The sequence below is a fragment of the Tursiops truncatus genome, chromosome 20 (genome assembly GCF_011762595.2).
Source record: "Tursiops truncatus isolate mTurTru1 chromosome 20, mTurTru1.mat.Y, whole genome shotgun sequence".
Classification (NCBI taxonomy): domain Eukaryota; kingdom Metazoa; phylum Chordata; class Mammalia; order Artiodactyla; family Delphinidae; genus Tursiops; species Tursiops truncatus.
Window position 1 is genome coordinate 8,671,192 of NC_047053.1, and position 25,937 is coordinate 8,697,128.

The following is a 25,937-nucleotide window of genomic DNA, read 5'->3' on the forward strand; positions in this document are numbered from 1 at the left end:
CTGGTTTCAGGAACAATATGCCAGTCCCCAGTGCTGCTGGACCAGGGAGCCCGCTGGTACCCCTCCCGGCCCCAGCTCCATCATCTGCCTCCCCATAGAGACACAAAGACTCTAATACCATATAAAACCTTTTTATATAAACTCACGCCCACCTCCCTCTGTCCCTCCCTGTCCCTTCTCGTCCTGGTGAGCATCAGGGACACTGGTATCCGGGCCGCCCCCACACCACCAGAGCTGAAGCTGACATTCAAGGTGGACGTGGCGCATGGAGAGCAGGGGAAGGTCCACCTCCTCCTCCCCCTCGTCCCCACTCTCCGTGGGCTCCGGAAACACACGCTGACCGGAGCCAGTGGCCAGCAGAGGCAGGCTAGGGTGCAGGCTGTAGGGAGAGATGGGCGGCGCCAGTCAGCACCATGAGCCAGGATGCTTGCTCCCTCAGGGATTTACCTTTCTCCCCAACCCAAGCCCCCAAATCTGCAGAATTAACTTATGACCTCACTCCATTGGTGCAGTCCTTCTGGGGCAGGAAGCTCAGCACTGGCTCCGGCCTCCCCTCGTGCCCAGCCGCACCGGTGTCCCACACGGAGACGGCCCCGCTTGTGCTGCCGCTCACTAGGAACTGCCCGCTCCTGGGGAAGAGAGGAGAGGCTTGCTGGCATGCAGGCATCACCGGGGGCAGGAACCCTGCACGGTCAGGGGCTGGGACCCTACAGGTGGGCTCTGGCATCCCTGGGGGCATCAAGACCCTGGGCAGGAAGGGCCCACAGTCACTCACGGGTCCAGATCAAAGTAGATGCGCTGATTGGTGGTCACTTCACGACTCAGGGACCACAGTGGACGCCCAGGCTGCCGGAGATCCCAGCACAGAAGCTCAGCATCCTAAGGACAAAGAACAGGAGCCTAGAATCGTTTCCACCCTCCACTCCCCCACTCCCAACACATGCCTGCTTCCCTCCAGTTTTATAAGCACGCCTTTAGCTGGGTTGATTTTTTTTTTCCCATGCCCATCTCCCAACACAGCACAGACTACATCCCCACTCCTGCCTTTTACCCCCCTGCTTTGGGATCTCAGAACATGATCCCTACCTTACGGGCTCCTGAAAAGAAGCGATTCCCATCGGGGTGGAAACAGAGGTGGGTGATGCCCCCTTGGTGCCCTCCCAGCAAGGCAAGAGGGGAGCCATCGTCCCAGGTGTACAGACCCAGGGAGCGCCCGTAGGAGCCACAGGCATAGAGGGGCTGGGTTGGACTGAAGGCTATGCAGGAGATGATGCCGCTCTGGCCCTGCTTTTTTGCTAGAAAGGGAAGGAACAAAGTCGGGGAGAGCGCAAGAGCACCTGGCATTAACCACGCTAATCAGAGGTGCACCTCTGTCTCCCGTCCCAGAGCCCATGTGCTGGACTCAGTGCCTCCCCCACCCCATTCGTTTTAAGCAGGATGAAGACCTCTGATGCTCCCTAGATCCTTCTATCCCCTGCAAAGCCCCACTTCTTCCCTCTCAAACCTGTTTTTCCTTGAAGGGCTGGAAAGCAGAAGGCTTATAGGAAAAGGGAATCAGCTTTACCTCCAGTTTCCTGGAGATACCAAGATTTTGAAGATCAAAAGGTACAGGGCACGGGGCTCAAAAGCGAACCAGCTCTTTACCCAGAAGTAAAGTTTCGTCCCCTCCCTGAGTCTGTTTTCTTCCCTGCGCACTGGGCCCAACCTGCCCCACAGGTCTGTACTGAGGATGATGTGACCCCCGCCTCAACCCTGCACGTGACCCCCTGGCTCACACAAGGCCCCTCTGCACGTGGCTGGGCCCTTTTCTCTCCTCCTCCCTCAGAGGCGTGGACTGCTTACCAAACGTGGCTCGGACCTCACAGTCGCGGCCGGGCCGGGACGTGGAGAAGATACGCACGGTCCGGTTGAAGCCACAGAAGAGCTGGGAGCCATCCGGGGAGAAGCAGAGCGAGTGGGCTGCCGTCAGCTCGTCCTGGGGGTGGGAAAGGGCTGGAAATAGGCCTAGCAAAGAGCCTCAGCCATTCTCAAGGAAGGAGAGCTGGGCCAGGACGAGCCCTGGGACTGGGCGGGGAGGTCCCTACCAGGTGGTTGTAGGAGCGAAAGGAAGCCCGGAGCTCTCCAGTGAAGGCATCCCAGATGTGAATCGGGTTCTCCCGGCTGCTGCTGGCCACGCTGAGAGAGACACGGACACTGAGGCCCCAGTGCTGTCAAAGGAAGGGGAGGAAGCCAACTGACCGGCCCTCTCAGCTCACATCTGAAGGGCACAGCAAGCTTTCCTCCTCCCGAGACCCCTGACTCTCTCAGTGGAGGGTCCCCTTGAAATGGGGGCGGCGGGGAGGGGAGGCGAAAGACATCACTTACTAGGAGGTGTCTGGTTGGGCTGAAGACATCAGAGAATACCAGCAGTAATCATAGATGGTGTCGCCTTCCACCATTCGAAGGACGGGAGCCTGGACAGAGATGCGGGGATGCCTGGGTCACTGGCGGGAAAAGGAGGCCCACTCGGAAATCTAGCAGTTTTATGGCAGAGGGAGATGCTCTGTGGGCACTTAACCAGGTAGGAGAAGGCAGACCAGGTAGGAGAAGGCAGAAGGCAGATCCTGAAGAACAGGATCTTGATCTCAAAGTTCAAGGTTTAACTCAGACTTTAACATCAGACTTGGGCCACCAAAAGCCATGCAGATTTACCCTTTTGCTTTTTCAACACTTAGAGAGGAAGAAACAAGTAATATCCCAACCCAGAAACAAAGAACCAACCAATGATACAAATATCTACCGAGTGCCTACCAGGCGCCATTTGATCCTCTAAAAAAAATTACTGAAAAGTTCAAACAAGCAAAGAAGTATTAAAACAAAGCCAAGCAAACCCTGTGAGTCCTCCACGTAGCTTAAGAAGCAAAATATTTTACCAAACGGTTAAAACCTCTTCCCAGTGAAACCCTCCCTCAAAGGTAAACACCATCCTGAATTTATCACTCTCGTGTATTTCTTTAGGAATACATTCAGACAGAGAAAAAACCAATATATACCATGGTCTTGCGTGCTGTTAAACTTAATATGAATGGTGGCGAGCTGTATGCATCCCACTGCGACTGTGAGATTACGGTGACACACTGAGCTCAAATTCATGCATCTTCCCTGCTGTACAGCGCTCCACTCACCCATCCCTCTCCACTGACAGTCACTGGTGTTTTCCCAATTTCTGGCTAGTGTGCTGTAACATTCTGGTACCCGTGTGGGAGGGCTTCTCTGCAGTTTCTGCTAAAGAGGGAATCACTGGGGTTCTACAGTCTGCGCTCTGCCAGCTCTACTAGATCATGTCACGTTTTTCCCAAAGTGCTCATCCAAATTTACTCTCCCCCCAGCAGCGTGTACGAGCGCCTGTTGCTCTGCATCCCCTTGGTGTTGTCAGACTTTCAAATTTTTCTCAATTTGAAGGCTGTGAAATGGTATTTCATTATGATATAAACTGGCGTTTCTCAATATCTAACCAGTGAAGTTAGACATTTTTGTGTTTAAGGGCACCTTTTCCTAGTTTTTGCTCAGTTTTCTCCTAGGTTGTTGCTTTTTTCTTACTGACTTGAAGGAAATCTTTACATCAGTTGGATACCAGTCCTTTGGCGGGGTGACGTCACCCCTTTGGCCCTTGGGTGATGTCACCCAGCCGTGAATGCAGGGTCCACTTCTCCACCCTGAACCCTTGCATCCGACTGCCTGGTGGAAAGCTCCACTGGGGTATCCCTCGGGGTCCTCAAACTCAGTTTCTCTGGAACAGACCCAGCCTCTGCAGCCTGTGAACCTGCTGCTCCTCCTGGGCTCCCCACCCAGTTCTCAAGCCTGAAATGTGAGCACCTTGACTACTACTACCCTTCACTCCCCTTCCTCTCCTGGTCCAACCCAAGGCCAGAGCTTGCCAATTGCACCTCCTAGGTTCGCCTGAACCTGTCCCCTTGCCTTCAATCCCACATGAAGCCACTGCCTTCTTGCTAGCATTTCTACACGTTCCCCCAGCCTCCCTGCACCCCACACTCCAATCTGCCCCTCCATTCTCCACCCTGCAGCCACACTGAGGCCCCTGGAATCCTGTACAGCATCACTCTCCTGCTTAAAACATTGCAGTGCCTCCCCAAAACCCTCGGTATAAAACCCAATCTCCTATGAAGCCTTCCCTTACCAGGCGTCTACGCCATACCCACCTTTCCAGGCTCATCCCTCATCCCTGTATTCACTCTTGTAATAGCTCCACGTCCCATCATCCTGACTCTCAGTTCCTAGAAGGTGCCAACTCCCTACACTCCTGAACTGCACGCTTTCACGCACACTAGTCTCCAAGTCTGGAATAGTCTTCCTTCACTTCCCCCAGCGACTCTTCCGGGTTGAATCCTAATCATCCTTTGGGTCTCTTAGACACTTCCTCCACTGGGAAGCCTCCCCAATCCCTCGAGCTGAGCCAGGTGCCCTGCTCCACGTTCCAAGAGCCCTCTGTGCCCTCCACGCTACAGCGTACCCATCTGAGAAGGCAGGAATCATGTCTGTCTTGCTCACCACTGTTTCCCCAACACCTAGTGTACAATCAGCAGTCAAATGTTTTAATGGGAAAAGGAAACAGAAGACCGTTCCAATAACATAAGGCCCAAAATAATAGCAACTTGAATTAAAACAGAGGCAGTCAAGTAAAGTGGATAGATTAGGAAGATCACAAGAACTTGATGGGATTTGGTAATTAACTGGACATGGGGGTTAGGGAAAAGGAAGATTAAAGGAGGAGACCCTGGCTTTTGGTTTGGATACCTGAGGTCACCAAGATGGTGGAAGGACTTGGGGTGCACAGGAAGGCTATGAGATGCCAATGTCCTCGGTGAGTTAGGGACAATCGGACAGCATAAGCGTCAAAGGAAAAGTTTTTACAAAGTGAAAGAGCAATCGTCTGGATATAGCATTTAGGAATGAGGACACTCCCTCTCCAACCTGAGATATGTGGGGCACAGAGGATGCACAGTCCCTCCCAGAGAGGGTACAGGAAAGGGAAAGCCTCAGGCAAGAGCCACGGGGTACAGAGAGTACTCAGCGAAGAAGTGGAGAGTTAGAAACAGGAGTTCCAGAAAGCTCTGTGAAAAGGTGGAGAAGGGAGGGGAGGAATTGGGAAACTATGGTGGGAAGAAGCAGTACACAGATGTACGAAAATACCCCAATTTCCCCACCTATACAAATCTTGTCCATTTCCATACTAAACTTGCAGACATTAAAAATGAAAATGCCTAATGAGTATTTAGGTATTTAGGCTATGATAGAATTGGTACACTCATATTGCCAACAGCAATAATAATAATAATAAAAAGAATAAGCAGCACAAAAAGCTTTCGAAAACAAATTGACTATCTGTATCACAAGACTTAAAAAAGAGATATTGATTCTCTCTGACCTGGGGTGTTTCTTACTTGTAAAATTTCTCTGATTCTCTGAAGAATCTCCATCAAAACACATGGAGATGTTCACTGAAAAATAATTTATGATATAAAAATCCTGGAAACAACCCAAAAGTCCAAAACAGGTGAACAGGTAAGAAAACTATCATAGGCAGTCAGTGAAATACCATACACCATTAAGCATAACTATGAACACTGGAACACCGTGAAAAACATTTACGATATGATTGTTAAAAGAAAAAACAGTGTACAAAACCATCTACCAAAGAGTTACAACCACAGAGAGAGCTCCAGTGCCTGGACAGAGCTTAGAAAGAATGTAGAAAAACTTAAAGGGCTGAATCTTGTAGAGTGGTAGGTAACAATGCCTTTTTTCCCTTTTTTTTTCAGCCACACCACGCAGCCTGTGGGATCTTAGCTCCCTCACCAGGGACTGAACCTGGGCCCTAGGCAATGAGAGCACCGAACCGTAACCACTGGACCGCCAGGGAATTCCCACCTTTTTCCCTTTTTAACATTCTCATTTTTCGCAAGTGAATGTGTACAATAAATATTTGACCTCTCACATTTCCAGTCTCCTCTAACTACCCCTACTCCTGAACTCTTTCAGGCTGGCTGTGCCACGCCCACCCAGCCCTGGTTTCTGGACACCACTGGTTTCTGTTCCAGGAACCAGGGCTAGGAGTGCCTTACAGCTTGCACACAGAATTCACATGTCTGCAGCCTCCGATCTCACAGAGATGCAGGTTAGGCAGGCGTTCAGGACCGTCCCCGGAACGCACCCTTCTTTCACCATCAAGGCCCGGCACTCCCACGAACCTCAGGCACCAAAGAAGTCCCAGGCTTCCGGGCCATCTGGTCTCACCACCACCTGCTCGCTGCTCAACACACTCCCTGATCGGCCCCAATCCCACACTCCTCCCTGCCCCCCAAATCCTTACCCCTTGGCCTCTGAAATTCCCACTCTAGAATCTTCAAACTCCCTTATCTTGCATCTTCTCGGAATGCCCTGTCCACCCACCTGGACCTGCCCGATGCTGTGGCTTTCTCAGGCTGAAATGTCTTTCATTCTCACCCCCCTCCTCAGTACAAACATCAAGGTCATTTCCAAATCTTTTCACCCCTCCAAACTCCACCTCCTCTGCAGTTCCTGCCATCACATTAGCTCCCTGTTTTTGTTTCCCTCCCTCATTCACTAAGACTTTCATCTCCTGGTTCAGTCTCTCGCTCCCCACAAATACTGTTACTCTCGGTGACGTGCACTTCCACCAGGACTTTGAGCTTGCAGTTCTCTCTGCCCAGCACATTCTTCCCCAAAATATCACGTTGGTTCACTCCCTGACTCCCTCAGATCTCTGCTCAAATGTCACCTGAATAGTGAAGGCTTCTCCGACCGCCCTTTTTATTTTTATTTTTGGCTGCACCGCACGGTTTGCAGGATCTTAGTTCCCAGACCAGGGATTGAACCCGGGGCCATGGCAGTGAAAGCACCAAATCCTAACCACTGGACTGCCAGGGAATGCCCCCAACCTCCCTTTTTAAAATTGCAATGAATTCCCCCAGTCCTCCTCTCTGCTTTATCGTTCTCCGTGGTACTTGTCAGATATATATTTCACTGTGTTATTTCTTTATTGCCTGTTTCTCACACTAGAATAGAAGCTTCACAAAGACACAGACTTTTGTCTGTTTTGTTCCTGACTGACCCCTAGCAGCTAAAAACAAGCCTGGCACATAGAATGCGCTCAATGAAAACTTGTTGAATGAATGAATCAATGAAAGAATGAATAAAAACACCCAACACCCTGGCCTCTGCCATTCCTTGACTTCCTTAGCACCCACGGCCGTGGCCCTCGCTCTACACCAGGGGCCCACTCCCAGTCGAGTCATCACTACAGTCTCTGACCACCATCTCCAACCCACCCAGCTCCCTTGCTCTGCCATTTCCACCACAATTGTTCAGCTTCATCAGAAACCCATTCACAATCCATTTTCTTACCCACTTTACACTCTGGTCAAGCACAACAGGTGTACCCCTGCAGACACTCTCAAAGTATCCCTGCAGACACTCTCGAAACACCCCTTGTCTTTCTCTCCTGGCAAACCCCGGCCAGACCTCCTATTCTTTCTAGTCCATGCTTGCATCCAACTAACACCAAGGACTACTAGCATGTACTGAACACTGACTACATGCCAGGCAATACTTTAAGCACTTTACCCTAATTCTTTTTTTTTTTTTGGCTGTGCCACACAGCATGCAGGATCTTAGTTCCCCCACCAGGGACCCAACCCGTGCCTCATGCAGTGGAAGCATGGAATCTGAAACACTGGACCGCCAGGGAAGTCCTACCCTAATTCTTTTAATCCTCGCCACAACTCTATGAGGTGGGTGCTATTATTATCATCCTCATTTTACAAACAAAGAAACTACAGTCAACTTACTGGGGAAAGATGCACAACCATGCTAACTGGTCTCACTTTACATGGTTGACAACAAATTTCTAGTGGGCACTGAGCAAAGAATAGCAATGCTACTCTACACCAAGCATTCCTTGGTGGTTTTGATTTTCTTCTCCCCAGGACCGATCATCTCACACCTTCTGCTCTCTCCCCACAACACTCTGCTTTCAGCTGATAACATCCCCTTTATGCTTCACTGAGAAGCCAAGAGACAGAGACACCCAAATCTTCCCACGACCAAACAGCTGCCCCTGAACGCATCCTCTGCCTTTCTTCCCACGGCAAGGAAGGGTTCTGCGCCTGTCAGTCTAGTCCTTCAATGTGCTCTGGATCCTGTCTTCACCCAGCCACGCAGGGCCTTTGTCACCATCCCCGACAACAGCAGCAATTCCTCCCTCTCTTGTGGGGTAATTCTGACCTCACAGAAGCATCTTGTTCACCTTTCTTTAGCCCCACATTCCCTCCGGTCACCATTCCATTTCTCAGCTCCCTTTCACAGGAAAACACTTCCAAAGAATTCTCTCTTCCTCCTACCCTAATTACCTTCTACCTCCAGCACTTCTCTGAAAGTGCTCTCGTCAAGGTCACTATGTCTTCTTGGGTCATTCTCTAAATTTGCCCTCACTCTTAACAGCATGAGACATGACTCTTTGCCTCCACTTTTATAATTTCTCCTGCACCCACCTCCATGTGCTGGAGTGTTCCAGGCTCTGCTTGAGCCTTCTTCTTCATCTACCTCTCTCTTGAGATTGACTCCGTTCTCAAGACACAAGATACCATCGACATGCTCTCCCGCTTCCAAAGTATATCCCTAGCGCCCTTCGCAAAGTCTCTCCTTAGCTTTACATTTCACATTTAAAGTATCTAAAAGCCCAGATTTCCCTGGTGGCGCAGTGGTTAAGAATCCGCCTGCCAGTGCAGGAGACACGGGTTTGAGCCCTGGTCTGGGAAGATTCCACATGCCGCGGAGCAACTAAGCCCGTGAGCCAAAACTACTGAGCCTGCGCTCTAGAGCCCGCGAGCCACAACTACTGAGCCCACTTGCCACAACTACTGAAGCCTGTGTGCCTAGAGCCTGTGCTCCGCAACAAGAGAAGCCACCACAATGAAGAGTAGCCCTCGCTCACCACAACTAGAGAAAAGCCCGTGCACAACAACGAAGACCCAACACAGCCAAAAATAAATAAATAAATAAATAAATAAATTTATTTATTTATAATAAAGTTATTTTTTAAAAATAAAAAAAATAAAGTACCTAAAAACCCTTGACTTCTGTCCCAATACCTCTTCATATCCTCTGAGTAAACTGTACCCCCATCCACCCAATTGACTTCCAAGTCCTGTGAAATATACTTCAAAACCACCCACATCTATCTCACCTGGTATCATCCTAGCACAAGCCAACATCATTTCTCGCCTGGACCATGACAAATGCCTCCTAATGAGTCTCCACTCTTGCCCACTCACAATCTATTCTCTAACCATTATTTTGTTCTTCTCTTTTAAAATCTCTCCCACGGCTTCCCCAAAAACACTCCAAATGCCCTACCCACAAGATCTGACAAGATGTGGCTGCTAGCCACCTCTCCACCCTCACCAGGCTTTCCCCCTCACTGGCCTTGGTCCAGGCACACTGGCTTTCTTTCTGTTCCTTGAACACACAAAGCTCTTCCCCAGCTCTGGGTCTTTGTAGCATCTTTGCCTCTTCCTGGAACGCTCTTTCTACAGCTCTTCACATGACTGATCTCATCATCCTTCAGGTCTCAGCTCAAATGTCTCTTTTTCAGAGTCCCTCCCTGACCGACCGTTTTATCTAAAGCGGCATCCTCTAGTTAGTCTCTCTTCATTCTGTTGATTTCCTTCGTAGCATTTATTATAATCTGTCATGAACTTGATTATTTATTGGACTACGTTTGTTGTCTATGTCCCATACAAGAAAGCAAAGCAGCTCTTCATCTGTCACATTCATTACTTTATCCCAACACCAAATACAGTAAGTGACACACTGGTAGTCATTCAATAAATACCTATAAGTCAATTAAAAACCACCGTGAGAAAAAAAAAAAAAAAAAAACCACCGTGAGAAATCCACTAGTCTTTTATGGAAAACACATATTCTTTTTTTTTTTTTTTTTTTTTTTTTTTGTGGTATGCGGGCCTCTCAGTGCTGTGGCCTCTCCCGTTGTGAAGCACAGGCTTCGGACACAGAGGACAAGCGGCCATGGCTCTCGGGCCCAGCCGCTCCACGGCATGTGGGATCTTTCGGGACCGGGGCACGAACCCGTGTTCCCTGCATCGGCAGGCGGACTCTCAACCACTGCGCCACCAAGAAAGCCCGAAAACACATATTCTTAACTAAAGAAGGACAAACACCTCTTTAAATGACTTCAGAATTCAGGGTAGAAAATGCTACCTGTGGAACCTCATGGTGAGATGTCCTGCCTGTGAACAGGAAACATGTGGACTGTACTTTCTCCATCTACAGGAAGGAATTAAATGCGCAGTGTCTGATGAAGGGGCAGAGTTAGCTCCTACCCTTACCATTTCTGCATATTCCAGCTGCTCCCCCTCATTGTACAGCTCTGGGGGCAGGTTGTAAATCCGCAGGATGTTATCAGCACTATTGGTCAAGATGCAGGAACCATCAGGGGCCCTAGGAGTAGGAAAGAGTTAGAAAGCTGGACAGACCTGTATTTTCCACGTGTAGCACTAGGGCTGAGCTGACCTCTGGTATAGGTAAGCACCCCCAAGACCTTGAGGAAGACACACAATCACAAATGAAATTTTTTTTTTTTTTTTTTTTTTTGTGGTACGGGGGCCTCTCACTGTTGTGGCCTCTCCCGCTGCGGAGCACAGGCTCCGGACGTGCAGGCTCAGCGGCCATGGCTCAGGGGCCCAGCCGCTCCGCGGCATGTGGGATCTTCCCGGACCAGGGCACGAACCCGTGTCCCCTGCATTGGCAGGCGGACTCTCAACCACTGCGCCACCAGGGAAGCCCACAAATGAAATTCAAACTCAATCCAGAGGAATTCTTACTCCTTCTCCCACCATGGTGGATCCTTCTCCCAGATAACTGGGGTATTTTAAGGTGGAAATCCTGAGCGTGATTATCTCCCTGCCCCATTATGCTTACTTACCACTTACAGCCTTTCAAGAAGTTCTCAGGTTGGGTGCTGAACTCTGACCAGGAACCGCTGAGAAACCGAGGTACCTGGGAGAAGCTGTAGCTCCAGACGCTGGAAGGAAGATGGGGGAACAACAAACCTGGGTTCACCAAAGCAAAGTGGAAATGGGCCTGGAGAAGTGGGGCTGAGGACTGGCGGATAAGATATATCTCACACTTCCAATCTCCACAGATTCCTGAGCCACCTGCTATCACCACTTACGTGTATCCCTCATCCTCTGGAGCGGGTTCCTCAGACACACCTTCCACGTCTTCTCCGGGCCCCAACTCTGGCCTGTTCGTTTCTTCTGCAGGAAGGCTCACATTTTCAGAAAGTTCTTGCTCTTCGACTCGAGGGCTCAACTCACTAGGAATACCAAACCCTGTTTCCAGGGGAATGGAGAGAGAAGCTGGGTCCCCCTCCTCCAGCTCCTGGGACACAGCTGAGACAGCCATGGGATCTGGGGACACCCGGGGCGGATCATCGCCATCGGGTGTCGGTGGCATCAGTTCAGGGTCCGTATTTTTATCCATCGGGGAAGCCTGAGGAGAGAGAGGGGCTGGAGCTGGGGCCCGGTCTGAAGGAAAGCAGTCCGGAGCTAACAGTGGCGCCTCCGGTGTCTTCATACTGCAGAGGAAGCGCGGCAGACATTGGCCGCGGCCAAGCAGTTCTCTTCCCGCCGGCTACCAGCTGCCGGGCCCGCGGAACGGCCAAGACCGCTTCAAAGTTCGCACGGATCGGGATGCAGAACTGGAGAAACCCACCAGTGCCTTCCTTCTTCCCCCGGGAGGGGGCAGAAGGCCAGGAGAACCGCGGAACAGCAACGTTAGAAAGCACGGCGCTCTTCAGCCTGCTCGGTCGCTACGAGCCACCTCTTCTCGCGGGATTTGGGCACACCTTTCCATTGGACCTCCGCATCCCGGATCAGACTTCGCGGGCGACCCACGGAGGGACAGGGCAGGGACGTAACAGGTCACGGGTTATGTTCCCATCAAGCCCTGGGGCTCCTAGTGGCTGCTGGGAGTTGTAGTCCAAAGGCTTCTGCCTCGGCGAGAAGTGCCTGAGCTCCCCCTGCGGTCTTCCACGATCATTCTTAAAGCATCTACTCCTCTCCCCCACCTGCAGAGGGCGATAGCGCTATGTTTGATTTTACAGGTTTTAAGCCTCTTTTGCATCTCGTTCGCTAAATTCTTCAGACCTCCGTCTCTTTTCATTCATTCAATAAATATTTATTACTGAACTCTTACTTGCTACCCAGTACTGTACTAGGCACTGGGAAATACAACAATGAATAAGATAGTAGACAAGGTCTCTGCCCTCCTAAGGCTTAGGTTGCTGTGTATTCAAGGCAAGGAACAAATCATTTCAGAAAGTGATAGGGGCTGTGACATTTAGCTGTTGAGTACAAACTATCCAGCTATTTAGGAAGAGGAGTTTTCCAGGCAGAGGGAACGACAAGTGCAAAGGCTTTCTTCCTTTCACCTTCATATTTGACACAGTGGCAGAATTCTACCAAAATGGTTTCCACCAATTGTGCCCTCACTGCTCTGGCTCGTCGAACTTCCCCACCCCAGATTCTCAGTAGCTACAGTACCAATACTGCTAGAATCCTGACTCTCCCCGCACCTCCTCTCCTAATCTCAGTTCCCATCGCCTCCGCCCGCAGGGGAATTGCTTGCCCTTACTTGTCATGGCGACTGTCCAGCTTTGTGCCAGGAGCCTCGCGAGGGTTGCTGGGATTGGGATTTTCCCCTCCCACGTGCTCCGGACTGGCGCTAAAAGTTTTGAGCTCTTCAAAAGTCCAGAGCTACCATCCTGGCCGCAGGTAGTAGCTGGGGTCCGGGGTCACCTGGCGTCCAGCCTCGGAGCGTGCATCCCAGGACGGTGACACGCTCCCCTGAGCTTCGGGTAAGCTCTTGACTGAGCCTCATGTGTCCTCTGTGAGTCACGGGCTCTCGGCTCCGTGTATTTTCAGCTCGTGGGAATAGAGGGGGCTGGGGGCGGGGCACTGGGGATTTAGCGATTTTGGGGGGGAATGCAAGCTTGGCTAGCGGCACCAACAGAGGAATGCAATGTTGGGAAGCCCGAGTGTAGATGATGGGGATGACCAACCGAACTCCAAGCTGAACACTTGGGCGGGGGAGTGGGGCTTTGGGGAAACTTTAGCCGGCCTAAGGGGTTCTTCCAACCATTACCACCCCATCCCAGGGTGTGGGGGATTCCGAAATAAGACGCACAAAGCATCAAGGTCTGAGACTTTCGGATCTCGGAACTTTGGGGATTCGTGGCTCGGGATTTTAGAGCGTATGGCATCCCAGTGGAACCTCGGGCTCCATTCCGAAGTGGTTATTCGGGGTGATCCGGGAAGGCCAAGCTGCTAAGGTCCCATAACTTCCGGATCTTTGTCCTTCCTGGAGTGCTCTTTCCAAATGGCCCGTGGCTCCGCTAGAAGGAGAAAATCCGGTTAAAGACTGTCAGTCGTGGAAGTGGGACGTGCTAAATGAGAGATTTGCCCCCGAAGCCCGGCAGACCTAACCCAGCCTGAGAGGCCCGGGAGTCCTGTTATTGTTTGACTCTACATTTACATTTCTGCCACTTGCAGGAGCATTTCCGGTTTCTTTTTTCGGAACAGACCACTATTCACCCTATGTGAGGGAAGTAGAAAGAGAAAAGGTCTTTTAGACTAGTTCCTATTGCTTGCGGAGGGAGGCTGATAACCCCCTTTACTTTTTTTTTTTCCCCCCCTCCTGGACTACTTAGCTACAGCTTTTGGAAAGGAAGAGGTATTCGTTTTCATGCAAACCTCAATCCCTCCCCCCCTCTTTGAATGGTGTGCTCCACCCCGGTCGACTGCTAACCAGGCGGACGCTACCATTGCGTGGGATGGTTTGTTTTTTTGCTTTAAGTGTCTGAGGGCAGACCCTGGGTATTTTCGAGAATGGGTACATCTGAGCATTAAACGATAAAAGAGTGTAACGATGGGTCGTTTGTTTGTGGCGGAGGAACAATTTCTTCTGTTTTCGGCTTTGGGCTGAGACATTCCCATTTCGGACGCAGAGTGAACGTCTTGAAGCGGAAGGGGCGGGGCTTGGAGAGGGGCGGGGCCCGAGGTCTAATATGCAACTCTCCAGTCCCGGCTAGTTCTGGCCTGCGGGAGGCGGCGAACCCCGCGCGAAGTCCGACCCGTAACCATTTTTCCCGCATTTTCATCGTTTAGGGCGCGGTCGCCTACCACGCACCTGCTACGAACCAGACACAGTGCGCTGTACTTGCGTGCTTTTTTCTAAATTGGGGGTAGCATTTACACCCGCCGCCTATCAAAATACAAGTTTCTCTTGCTTCTTCCCTATCTTTGACCCCCTACCTTTATTTTGATTTGTGTCACCGTGGATTATTTTTGCCTGTTGGAGAACTTCTTATATCTGTGAAATTCACCCATTTTATTGCATGTATCAGTGTATCCGTATTTTGCTCCTTTTTATTTTAATATATTCCTCTGAATGAATAAACCATCGATTGTTTATGCATTCTTTTGATGGCCTTTCAGTTGTTTCCCATTTGAGATTATTTTGAATAAAGCTGCTATCAGCATTCTTGTACAATTACTTTTGTAGTCATGTTTTTATGTTTCTTGGATAAATCCTTAGGAGTGGAATTGTTGGGTCCTAGAGTGAGGAGTAGATCTATATATTTTTTTAATTCTATTAAAAAGTTTTAATTATTCAAAGTGGTTGTACCATTTTACACGCCCACCAGCAGGATATATCCTGTCTTAGGATTTGGTTTGTCAGTCTCTCTAATGTGGCACATCATTGCGGTTTCATTTTGCAGTTCTCTGTTAACTATGTTCAACAGTTTGCATGTGCTTATTGGCCATTTCTGTGTTACATGTGAAGAGAGAATGGGTACATCTGAGCATTAAACGATGAGTCTTTTCCCCATTTTTAAAATTGGTGTATTTGCTTTTTGTGTTGTTGAGGTGTTGAAGTTATTTGTACATTCTGGATAGCAAGAGTGTATCTTTTGTCAGATACGTGTATTTTCTCCTGACCTGTTGCTTGCTTGTTTGTTTAACAGCTCTTAAGAGGAGCAGAAGATTCTTTTTTCTTTTAAGTGGTTGCTGTGACCTGTTTAGGAAATCTTAGCCCAAGGTCATGAAGATATTCTCTTATAGTTTCTCATATATTTTCTTCTAGAACCTTCTAACTTTAGGTTTTACATTTAGGTCTGTGAGCCATAATTAATTAACTGATAATTAAGAATTTTTTCATGATGTGAGGTCAAGGTTCTGTTTTATTTTTTCTTAATGGATATCCAGTTGTTCTAGCTCCACTTGTTGAAATAGCCTTCCTTTCCCCACTGAATTGCTTTAATTGGAGCGCTTGGTCCATTTACATTTAATGCAATTATTGTTACATTTGGGTTTAAATCTGCTGTCTCAGTGGTATTTCCTATCCTTTGTTCTTCACTTCACATACTTGAGGAAGAAACAAAACCAATCTCACATAAACTCTTTCAGAATATAGAGGAAGTAACATTGCCCAACTCATTTTATGAGGCCAGCGTAATGCTGTCAGCATATATATGCAAAAACCTGACAAACTTTAGCAAATCACGCCTAGTAATATATAAAAATGATAAATATATCGTCCCCAAGTAGAGTTTATCCCTGGACTGCAACATTGATTTAACATTCAAAAAATCAATCAGTGTAATTTGCCACATTAACAGATTAAAGGGTAAAAATCCTATGATCAACTTCAATAGATGCATAAAAAGCTGTTGACAGTATGCAACACCTGTTTGTGATTTTAAAAGAAAAACCAACCTCCCAGCAAACTAGCAGAGGAAACTTCCTCAGTCTGATACAGTGCACCCCCAATCAAGTTACCATTAACAACATACCTAATAGTGACAGACTAGAGTGAATGCTTTTCCTCTAAGATAAGGATTTGACTCTGGCCTCTTCAGCATTGTAAATTAGAGGTCTTAACCAGGCAAGAGAAAGAAACATAACAATTGGAAAAGAAGAAATTAAATTGCTTTATTCACAGATGGTATGATTGTGTACACAAGAAGTCCTAATAGAAAATTCATTTTCACACTATGCGGACTAATAAGTGATTGTAGCAAAGTTACAAGTTTCAAAGGCAATATACATACATTGTATTTTTATATAATAGCAACCTTGAATCCAAAGTCAAAAACATGGCATACTCAGGGATAGATTTAACAAAAGATGGACAAGAGCTCCATATTGAAAACTGCAAAATACTGCTGAGAGAATTTAGGAAGATTTAAATAACGGAGAGATACCGTATTCATGGATTAGAACACTTATTGGTGTTAAGGTGTCTGTACTCTTCAGAATGATTTAACTCAATGACTTAAAACATTGTTTGTAGAAATTGACAAGCTGATTCCGAAATGAAACAGTGGTACAAAGTTGGAGGTCTTAAGATACCCGATATCAAGATTACTGTAAAGCTACAGTAGGACAACAACCAATGAATAGAGTATGGGAAAAGACATAAATATGGTAAATGATTTTCTACAAAGGCACCAAAGTGAATCAGTTGGGAAAGGAAAGTCTTTCAACAAACAGTGCTGAAACAACTGAAGCAGAAAAATGGATTTTGCCCTCTACCTCACACCATACACAACAGTTAATTTGACATGGTTAATAGCCCTGAACATAAAACTTTCAGAGAACACAACATCTTTGTCTTGGTAGGGGTGGGTTACAGAGCTGTATCAAAATTTGTCAAGTTTTGTGATCAAAATAGTATGATGCCATTTCAACCTTTGTACGTTTTACCTCAAAAACATTTGTGGGGTTGTGGGGAGTGGCTAGAGGTATAGATGAGACAAAAAAGGCAGAATGTTGATTATTCTTGAAGCTGTGTGATGGGTACTTGGGACATTTTTCTGTTTACCTTTTTATATGGTTAAAATTTTCCATGATTTCTATTTATTTTTCTTTTTTAGATATTTTTTATTTTGGAAAAATACAGGTACAAAAGTAACATAACACATATCCCCACCAAATAATTTTAACACTTAACATTCTGTCTTATTTTTGTCCATATTTTAATTACACAAGTAATGTATGGATACCATCTTTTTAAATTTTTCTTTGTTAATAAAGCTAAAACCTCCTTTGACTCTACCCTCAGGACCCTAAGCATACATCCCCCTCTCCCTGAGACCATCACTATCATAGATTTTGTGAATTTTTATTCTTCTTGCCTGTGTTTCATACTTTTACATACACATGTTTATAAGCGATAGTCATTATATGTATTCATATTTCTATATATATGTATATATATGTTGTTTTGTTTTGTTCCCCCTGTGCTGCCACGCAGCATGCTGGATCTTAGTTCCCCGACCAGGGATCAAACCTGTGCCCCCTCTAGTGGAAGCCCGGAATCCTAACCGCTGGACCACCAGGGAAGTCCCTCATCTTATATTTTTAAATTCCATGAACCAAATTACTGTGTTTTGCTTTTTTCTTGCAAATTGTATTTTCACCCAGCATGTTTGTGAGCTGTATTGGATTACATATACAGATAATTCATTTCCCTAAACCACTGTAATGAATACACCACGTTTCATTTACCTATTTCCTATTGATGGACAGTAAGGTTGTTTCTTGTCACCTGCCATTAGGAACAACGACATGAATATTTTTGTGCAAGACTCCTTCTGTCGCCCCCTGCAACCACTTTTCTAGGACGTCCACCTAGAAGTGGTTTTGTGGAGTAGTAAAATGTATGTGTTTTCAGTTTTACCAGATGCTGCCTTATTTCTTCCCAGAATCAAATTTTTTTTTTTTTATTTTCCCAATCACATAGCTTTCAGCCAAAAATTTTTTTTACATCAGACTCTGGGTGGAGCCAGAGGAGCATAATTATTTAGAGCTTGGGTGTGGCTTCAGACAGCCCAGGTTCAAATCCCTGGCCCTGCCGCCTGGGAGCTTTCTGAGCCTGGGTAATTCCTTTAACCTCAGTTCCTCTCTTCTGATGATAGCACCTACCTTACTGGCTTTTTGAGAGGATTAATGAGATTAGCCCCTGAAAGCAGTGGATCCAGATAAGGTCTATATAAACAGCCACCATTGTTATGATAGGCCGTTGCTATGATGGCGATCAGGCCTGCCCCTCCTTTGGGTCCCAGCTGAGTTTATTGCCTTCCCACCAGGGCTGCCAGTGTAAATGTTCTGCCTCCGCACAACCATCATGACACCCTGATGCTCATACCCATGGGAAGTACCTACTCTGAAGAGGTTTCCTACAGAAAGAAACATTGAGAATTCAGTTGTTGCCGAGGTCTGAGAGAGGGAGACCTCCTATGTCCATGGGGCTGTCTCCCCGCAGTGGGACTGAGACCTTGGCCCACCATCCCAGGACAGCCCCTCCTGGCATGTTTACTAAACAGAGTTGTCTGAAGGAGGGGAACTAGCATGAATGCAGGCAGGACCACAAAAGCCCCACCCCCTCGCAATCACAAAGCTCTCACTTTCCAACAATAATAGAGAACAAATAAAATTGGGATAATCATATAAAGAGAAGCATCTATTGAGCTCTGACTAAGTGCTAGGTGCTTTTCTCAACTCTTTATATTTCCTATAACAAGTGGGGCCCTATTTTAGAGCAAAGGATGCTAGGCACAGAGAGGTTAAGCAGCCTCCCAAAGTTACACAGCTATTAGATGGTGAGCTTGGGGTGCAGGCCCAGCCTGTCTGCCTCCAGAGCCCAGGCTCTGCCACGTTTGCCATGGGAGCTTTAAGATAAGTGAGGTCATGCAGCAAATTTAAGTGACAGTACAACATCAAACCAAGGGCTTCTGAGCCCCATCTCTGTTGACACGAGCCTCCCTTCCATAAAAGTCTCAAAGTTATTTTGATCATCGATCTAGGGGGAACCCTAGTCCTTCTCCCCAAGGCAGATGTTTGGGGTCCCGCTGCTGTCCCCTCTGGCCTTCCTCCATGTACGTTCATGGTCCATCCCCCATCAGCTTTGGGAGCTATGATAAGAGGCCCTTTTGCCAACCTCTCAGTTGGCGGACTTTCATCGCTAAAATCTGCACCTTCAGACTTAACTGATTACAAATGAGAGCTCTGCAGGTTAGTCTGTAATGAAGTAAGCCTCTTAATTCTAGACCTTCGAACAGTCATTTTTCATAAAAGCTCATTCACTCACCTGTGTGTGTTGTCGGCTGGTCACTTAACCTCTGTGAGACTTTCTCACCTGTCAAGAGGCAAGTGTGGTTATCGGGACAGATAAGGTAACCCACGTGAAAGGATTTTTTCACACTCTAAATACACAGGAAAGCAGGTTCTGTATCAACATAAAGGTGCAGGTGAACCTTAAGGGAGATTAGAAAAGAGCCGCTTGCTTGGGCGTGGTGCGGGAGGTGTTTGTCAGTGCCATTGAGACAGCAGGAAAAATGTACTGAACAGGGACTTTTTCAGTGGCATGTTTCTGAGCAAAGCTGATGACAAATTTGGCATCAAGAAAGAGGGCATGGTGCTAACAAAAGATCAAGATAAAAAAAATTAATTACATGGGACTGAGTGAACTGGTGAGGATGATTATAATTTTTGTGACTTTCTGTTTGAATAAAAAAAAAAAAATCCCACAAGGACTCAGAGGCAAAAAATACACAAATCAATTTTCACTGCAAAGTAAAGGAGCTGTTACAGTGGAGGATCCCTGGACTGAATGTCAATATCATGACATAGTGTGAGTGTGTTTCGTGTTTGGTAATTGCAATCATTGTTGCTTTCGTTATGGTGATGCATTTAGAATGCTTGGTGTCAGTCTGTTTATCTCTTGTAAAAATAAAATACGGTGTGTGTGTGTGAAAAAAAAAAAGAATTCACACATGAGAAAAAAAAGAACTATGCATAAAGTCTTACTTACTCTAAGGTTCACCTTGTACCTCTCCTGTCATACAACTCGTCACTTTCCCCATCATATACCACCAAATGCCAAAAAGAAATCTGAGTACTCTGCGGTCATGGCACAGGTATTTCTAAAGAGAGGAACACCTGTTCCAAAATCACTAATCCGAGAATAAATATATGGGGAAATGAACTGGGAACAAAAAGGAAAGAAAGAGGGCATGATGAAACCATTTGAAAGCTGGCCTGAGAGACGAGACGATGGCGGCAGGGCGGTGGCCCGGACTGCAGCCACCGCTCTGTCCCCTTTGTTCCCTCGACCGCTCGTAAACCGCTCATGGCCCGGGTACGTCGATTCACTTATTCACCCCAGTTATTGAGCCCAACCAGGTTCAAGGCATTATGCTGATAACTGGTGAACAAGACAACTTCCCTGCCCTGCCGAAGTTTATATTCCAGTAGAGCAGCGGTCCTCAGCCTTTCTGGCACCAGGGCAGCCAGTGGAGCTCAAGCACCAGAGAAAGGAGAGGGTACTAGGAGATGAGGTCAAAGAGGTGGGCAGGTCCTGGGTCCTGAGGGATTTGTAAGCCGGGGGTGAGGAGCCATCCCAAGGGAGCAGGTGGGGAATGGGCGGGTCAAGGGAGGTATCTTCCCCCAGATGGAGGGAGTTGGCTGAGAGTTGTTTCAACCTTATTACCACAAAGGAGAGCAGAAATAGGTAGACACTGAGGAAGGCTTCTGGATTCAGTGGTGGGAGGGTTGGAAGTCCCTCTCTGCGTAGTGAGGAGTCGGTGGGGGGGGGTCCTGCCCCCGTAGCAGATCCTCAACACCCTGGCGTGGTCTGCGCACAGGGCGAGGTGACCCTGGGCTGGGTATGTCTCACACTGGATCCTCGCCTTTCTCCCCCCAGTGGCCACACTGCCTCCCAGGGAGCTGTAATGGAGGAGTTGCAGGCAGAACTCGGCGTGGAGCCCCCTCTGAGTCAGGAGACGTTTTCAGACTTGTGGAAACTGTAAGTGGAGGTCTGGAGGGAGGGGCAGGTTCACTGCTGAGCCTCTAATAACCCTGCCCCACCCGAGTCCCCAGTCCCCTAAGTAGAGACCTGTGAGAAGCAAAAACCAGTACTGACTTTCTGCTCTTGTCTTACAGGCTTCCTGAAAACAACCTTCTGGTAAGGGCTGGGCTGCGAGAAGGGCCCAGGGGCTGCAGGGCTGGGGGCTGAGAACCTGGCCTTCTGACTCTTGTCTCTCCCGTCCACAGTCCTCTGAGCTCTCCCCAGCCGTGGATGACCTGCTGCTGTCCCCAGAAGACGTCGCAAACTGGCTGGATGAACGTCCAGATGAAGCCCCCCAAATGCCGGAGCCCCCTGCGCCAGCTGCCCCCACCCCAGCCGCCCCAGCACCAGCCACCTCCTGGCCCCTGTCGTCCTTTGTCCCTTCCCAGAAGACCTACCCTGGCAGCTACGGGTTCCGTCTAGGTTTCCTGCATTCCGGAACAGCCAAGTCTGTAACCTGCACGGTAAGTGGCCCTGAGGGTCTGGCTTCCCTGTACAATTCGATGTGTGGCCCCTGTGCCCCGGGGTTTCTCTGTACGGAACTCTAGGGTTCCACTTCAGCCTTTGGCTTTTTGTCAGTCTTTTTACATTTTACCTAGTTAGTCTATGACCTTTGACCCCAGTCCCAAAGTTGCATTTCCCCCCTTGACCTTGGATTTTCATCCTTCCCATCACATTCTCAGCATCTGTCGTGAGGCCATTCTTTTCTTTTTTCTTCACTCTCATTCATTCTTTGGCTTTTGTAAGTAAGCTTCTGGGATGTAGGAGCCCGACCGTGCCATCTCTAGCTACCCTCCCCCCACAGGACATGGCTTCTAGTCGGTACTTATGCAGTGTTTGTTCATTTGACCCCTAGGTACTTGTGTCCTGACCTTCCATTCATTCTTCCTTCTCCTCCAGTATTCCCCTCCCCTCAACAAGCTGTTTTGCCAGCTGGCCAAGACCTGCCCGGTGCAGCTGTTGGTCAGCTCACCACCCCCGCCCGGCACCCGGGTCCGCGCCATGGCCATCTATAAGAAGTCAGAGTACATGACGGAGGTTGTGAGGCGCTGTCCCCACCATGAGCGCTGCTCTGACTATAGCGACGGTGAGCAGCAGGGGGCTGTGGATGGGCAAGGCTGGTGCCCGGAGCCCCCAAACCCCTAATTCCTCCATGATTGCTCTCAGGTCTGGCCCCTCCTCAGCATCTCATCCGGGTGGAAGGGAATTTACGTGCTGAGTATTTGGACGACAGACACACTTTTCGACACAGCGTGGTGGTGCCCTACGAGCCACCCGAGGTCTGGTTTGGCCACTGGGGTCTCTGGGGGAAGGGGGTCAGAGGGGTTTGTCAGTGACCATCCAGGTGGGAGATGGAGGGCTTTCTCCTTCCTTGATCTCCCACAACCCGGTGAGGTGTGCAGAGCAGATGGGTTATCCCCTTTCCACAGCTGAGGAGACAGAGGCTCACAAAGGCTAACAGCTTCCCCGGGGCTGCATAGCCTCACCTGGGGCCTGTGCTCTCTCCCAGGTTGGCTCTGACTGTACCACCATCCACTACAACTTCATGTGTAACAGCTCCTGCATGGGAGGCATGAACCGGCGGCCCATCCTCACCATCATCACACTGGAAGACTCGAAGTAGGGACAACACGCCGCCCTCCACGCTGGCATGCTCCTCCCTAAGCTCTGCCTCTCTCTGTCCCCTGGGCTCTGCCCTTCACCACTTTCTTCCGTGCTACCAGCCATCTTTCCCTCACTGCATCCCCTTGGTAGACTTCCTCTGCTGCTCCCTCCCAGTTCTCTTTTCTCCGGCTTTGGGATCTCTCTAGCCTGTGGCTTCTCAATCTTCCTGGAGCTGGACCTTAGGATCCATGTAGGATGGGGGTGGTTGGGAGTAGGTGGGGCCTGGTATACAGGAGAACAGGGAGGCGGGGCCCACCCTCCTTACTGCCTTTTGCTTCCCTCTTCTTACCTGGGTAGTGGTAATCTGCTGGGACGGAACAGCTTTGAGGTGCGTGTTTGTGCCTGTCCTGGGAGAGACCGCCGCACAGAGGAAGAAAATTTCCGCAAGAAGGGGCAGTCTTGCCCTGAGCTGCCCACTGGGAGCGCTAAGCGAGGTAAGCAGGCAGGACAAGAGGAGGCAGAGAGGGTGCAGTGCTGCCCAAGATTCACTCTTTTCTCGCCTTTCCTTGCCTGTATTCCAGCACTGCCTACCAGCACCAGCTCCTCTCCACCACAAAAGAAGAAACCACTGGATGGAGAATATTTCACTCTTCAGGTACCAAGTCTGGGAGAGAGAGATGCAGGCTCTTGCCACCACTCAGTGGAGGTTGGATAAGGGAAGAAAAAATATAAATGTAGCAGATGTGAGGTTAAGCCCAGTTTCTCTAGACATCCTTTCCCCGTCCATGGCATTGACTCTTGTAGTTAATATTATTGGGTTGACAGATTTAAGTTTCAAGTCTAGCACTCCAAATGCTATTTTCTTCTTGACTGCTTTGCCTGTATTTAGGACATTTGCCATCAGGGGGCAGTGGTGCCTTGAGACAATGGCTCCTGGTTGTGCCTGACTTCAAACGCCAGCTTGTACTTAACACACGTTTTAAAGAAGCCTCTTCCAAAAAGAAAATTGTTAAAGAAAGCATAAAAACGGTTTCTATGATTTTGCCTAATACTTCTTTATCCCCTTCCTTCCCTGCCACAGATCCGTGGGCGTGAACGCTTTGAGATGTTCCGAGAGCTGAATGAGGCCTTGGAGCTGAAGGATGCTCAGGCTGGAAAGGAGCCAGGGGAAAGCAGGGCTCACTCTAGGTGAGTGACCCGGGTCCCCTCCCCTGCCTTCCTGTGTTGGAAAACCATGGGATTCCATTCTAATCCTGCCTTCAAGGTAAAAGGCTGGAACCCTGCCATTGGGTCCCAGCCCTGCCCAAACATTCTTTAGTCTTCCTCTACTTTCCTGCCTCCGGGGGTCCAGGGGCATGGATATTTCTTTGCCATTTCTAACAACCCCTAGACCCTCAGAGCTAGGGTCTCAAATAGGGGACTGATAACTGTGGGAGTATAGGACACAGTGTCAGAGTTTGGGGTCAGATCCTCCGCCCTGCAAAGTACTGAGGAGTCCTTTGTGGCCTTGTTACTTCCCTTCCCAGGCTCAGTTTCCTCATTTGTCAAATGGGATAAGGGAAGACTGAGAGGTTAATACCCACAAGTACCCCAAGGTGCTCAGTCAGCATGTCTGCCATTGGTGGTGACCATTTTAACTTAAGTTCTCCTTGCTCCCACCTCAGGCCCTTCAAAGCCCAGGTCCAGGAAGAGGGGCCCAGAGCTTCTCAGTCAGATGATGTCATCTCCCCTCCCCCTCTCTCCTCACAGCCACCTGAAGTCTAAGAAGGGGCCGTCTCCCTCCCGCCATAAAAAACTGATGTTCAAGAGAGAAGGGCCTGATTCAGACTGACATCTTCTGCTTCCTGTCCTCTATTGACACCCCTACCCTCGTTCCCCCCTTCCCTGCCGTTTTTTGGGTCTCAGGGGCTTAAACCTCTGCTTGGTGCAGGTGTGCCTTGGAAACACCCTGGAATTCTTCCGTTTGCTTGGCCTGGGGCTCTGCTAAAGAGGTTGGCCTGCACTCATGGTTTTTGGGGGAGGTAGCTGGGGCCTTCCAGCTTAGCTTTTAAGGTATTCACTGTGGGGAGCATTTGAGAGAGGTAGGAAAACGTTCCTGCATGTGAGGAACATTTTATAACCAGCCATACACTGGGTTGGAAGTCCGGTTCTCTACCGTACTAGCCATGGAAGCGATCTTAAGTTGTTGAGTTTCTCCGAACTTGATTGTCCACATTTACGAAATGCTGATAATCATACCTACCTCACGGAGTTTGTTGTGAGGGTTAATGAAATAACGTATGTCTGACCCCCAAACCATCTTTTTATTACATGATGTCTGGGACTTAGTGCCTTTGTGGGTGCTGGTTCTGTGTCCCCCTTGGTGGATGATTTGATAGTTGCTATGACTGGACGGCTGGGCAAGGGGAAGGAATTTCCAAGTCCCTTCGCTCCTGGCCCCGCCAAATCCTATCTAACCTCTTGGTGAACCTCAGCACCCAAGGGGAAATCTCACCCTGTCCCACGTCCTGGAGGATTCCATCCCTGGTGTATCTACCGAGATCTGTTTTATTTCCCTCAAATGCTCAGGCAGATTTCTTTTGTACTCTGCAGGGCACATCTGCATTTGTCACCCGCACCCCTCCTCTTCCCTTTTTATATCCCATTTTTATATTGATTTCTTATTTTACAATAAAACTTTGCTACCACCTGTGTGTCTGAGAGATCGGTGCCAGCGCAGGGTGCCTGGGGCCCACAGTGCAGGGGTGAAGAAGGGGGTGCATTTGGGAGGCAGCCACCTGAGTCTTCAGGGAGCATGTTTGGGGGGCCCAGCGCCCGGGTTCCGGGAGGAGAACAAAGCCTGGTGACTGGGTCAGTCCGCAGGCTGCATGACAATAAGGGAAGGGGTGACTCCATTCATAACTCGGGAACCAACTGTCCCCCTCTCCTCTCCTGCCAAGGCTGGCACAAGGTCTTCTGCTCCTGCTTCTAGGATTGGGCTTCTGCCCCCTCTCAGCCTCTCACCAAGGATTATGGGATTTAAATGTCTGATTTAGCAAGCCTGAGCCTCTGGGGTGGCCATCTGCTCCACGGGAAAGGGGCAGGATACCTGGGTGCCCAAGGGGAAGGAGGGCGGGTGCTAATGGATGAGGAGAGCAGGGGGAGGCCTGCCAGCCGGGGTCCCCAGGAAGTGGGGGCGACTAAGGTGAGGGCTGGGATGTGGGACTGGGACCTTCCCAGCATCCCCTCATCCGGGCCTCATGCCAGCCAGCTGAATGAATTGAAGCTTTAAACTCTGCCAGGAAAACCTTTCAAAGGGCTTCTTGGGGTAGGGAGGAGAG

The 25,937-nt window shown here is 49.0% G+C and overlaps 2 protein-coding genes across 5 annotated transcripts; one reads left to right on the forward strand and one right to left on the reverse strand.

The window, feature by feature from the left end:
• Positions 1-115: 115 nt before the first annotated feature.
• WRAP53 (WD repeat containing antisense to TP53) lies at positions 116-12,865 on the reverse strand. Of its 2 annotated transcripts, none has more exons than XM_073797767.1 (11): positions 12,736-12,865; positions 11,273-12,169; positions 11,024-11,122; positions 10,428-10,539; positions 2,365-2,453; positions 2,085-2,175; positions 1,843-1,975; positions 1,087-1,295; positions 776-879; positions 500-629; positions 116-379 (listed from the first exon to the last, which is right to left on the reverse strand). In XM_073797767.1, exons 2-11 carry the CDS (start codon positions 11,674-11,676, stop codon positions 368-370), a joined length of 1,383 nt encoding a protein of 460 aa, XP_073653868.1. In that variant the 5' UTR covers positions 11,677-12,169; positions 12,736-12,865; the 3' UTR covers positions 116-367. The 2 variants fall into 2 exon arrangements, with proteins under 2 accessions (XP_073653868.1, XP_004310657.2); XM_004310609.4 differs by having other exon boundaries at positions 495-629.
• TP53 (tumor protein p53) lies at positions 12,819-25,304 on the forward strand. 3 transcript variants are annotated; one of them, XM_073797769.1, is made up of 11 exons: positions 12,819-12,958; positions 20,869-20,970; positions 21,108-21,129; positions 21,219-21,476; positions 21,913-22,099; positions 22,180-22,292; positions 22,523-22,632; positions 22,975-23,111; positions 23,199-23,272; positions 23,699-23,805; positions 24,282-25,304. In XM_073797769.1, exons 2-11 carry the CDS (start codon positions 20,897-20,899, stop codon positions 24,379-24,381), a joined length of 1,182 nt encoding a protein of 393 aa, XP_073653870.1. In that variant the 5' UTR covers positions 12,819-12,958; positions 20,869-20,896; the 3' UTR covers positions 24,382-25,304. The 3 variants fall into 3 exon arrangements, with proteins under 3 accessions (XP_073653870.1, XP_073653869.1, XP_033704460.1); XM_073797768.1 differs by having other exon boundaries at positions 12,854-12,990; XM_033848569.2 differs by having other exon boundaries at positions 12,854-12,990; positions 24,367-25,304.
• Positions 25,305-25,937: the final 633 nt, after the last annotated feature.

Bases quoted from the DNA above. Each gene is read 5' to 3' on its own strand.
- TP53 (XM_073797768.1), top strand. The intron at 21,477-21,912 runs GTAAGTGGCCCT...CTTCTCCTCCAG, and splicing joins CCAAGTCTGTAACCTGCACG to TATTCCCCTCCCCTCAACAA. The intron at 22,100-22,179 runs GTGAGCAGCAGG...GATTGCTCTCAG, and splicing joins CTGCTCTGACTATAGCGACG to GTCTGGCCCCTCCTCAGCAT.
- WRAP53 (XM_004310609.4), bottom strand. From the start codon at position 11,676: ATGAAGACACCGGAGGCGCCACTGTTAGCTCCGGACTGCTTTCCTTCA. The intron at 2,454-10,427 runs GTAAGGGTAGGA...ATCTCTGTCCAG, and splicing joins AGCTGGAATATGCAGAAATG to GCTCCCGTCCTTCGAATGGT. The intron at 2,176-2,364 runs GTAAGTGATGTC...TGTCTCTCTCAG, and splicing joins GCCCAACCAGACACCTCCTA to CGTGGCCAGCAGCAGCCGGG.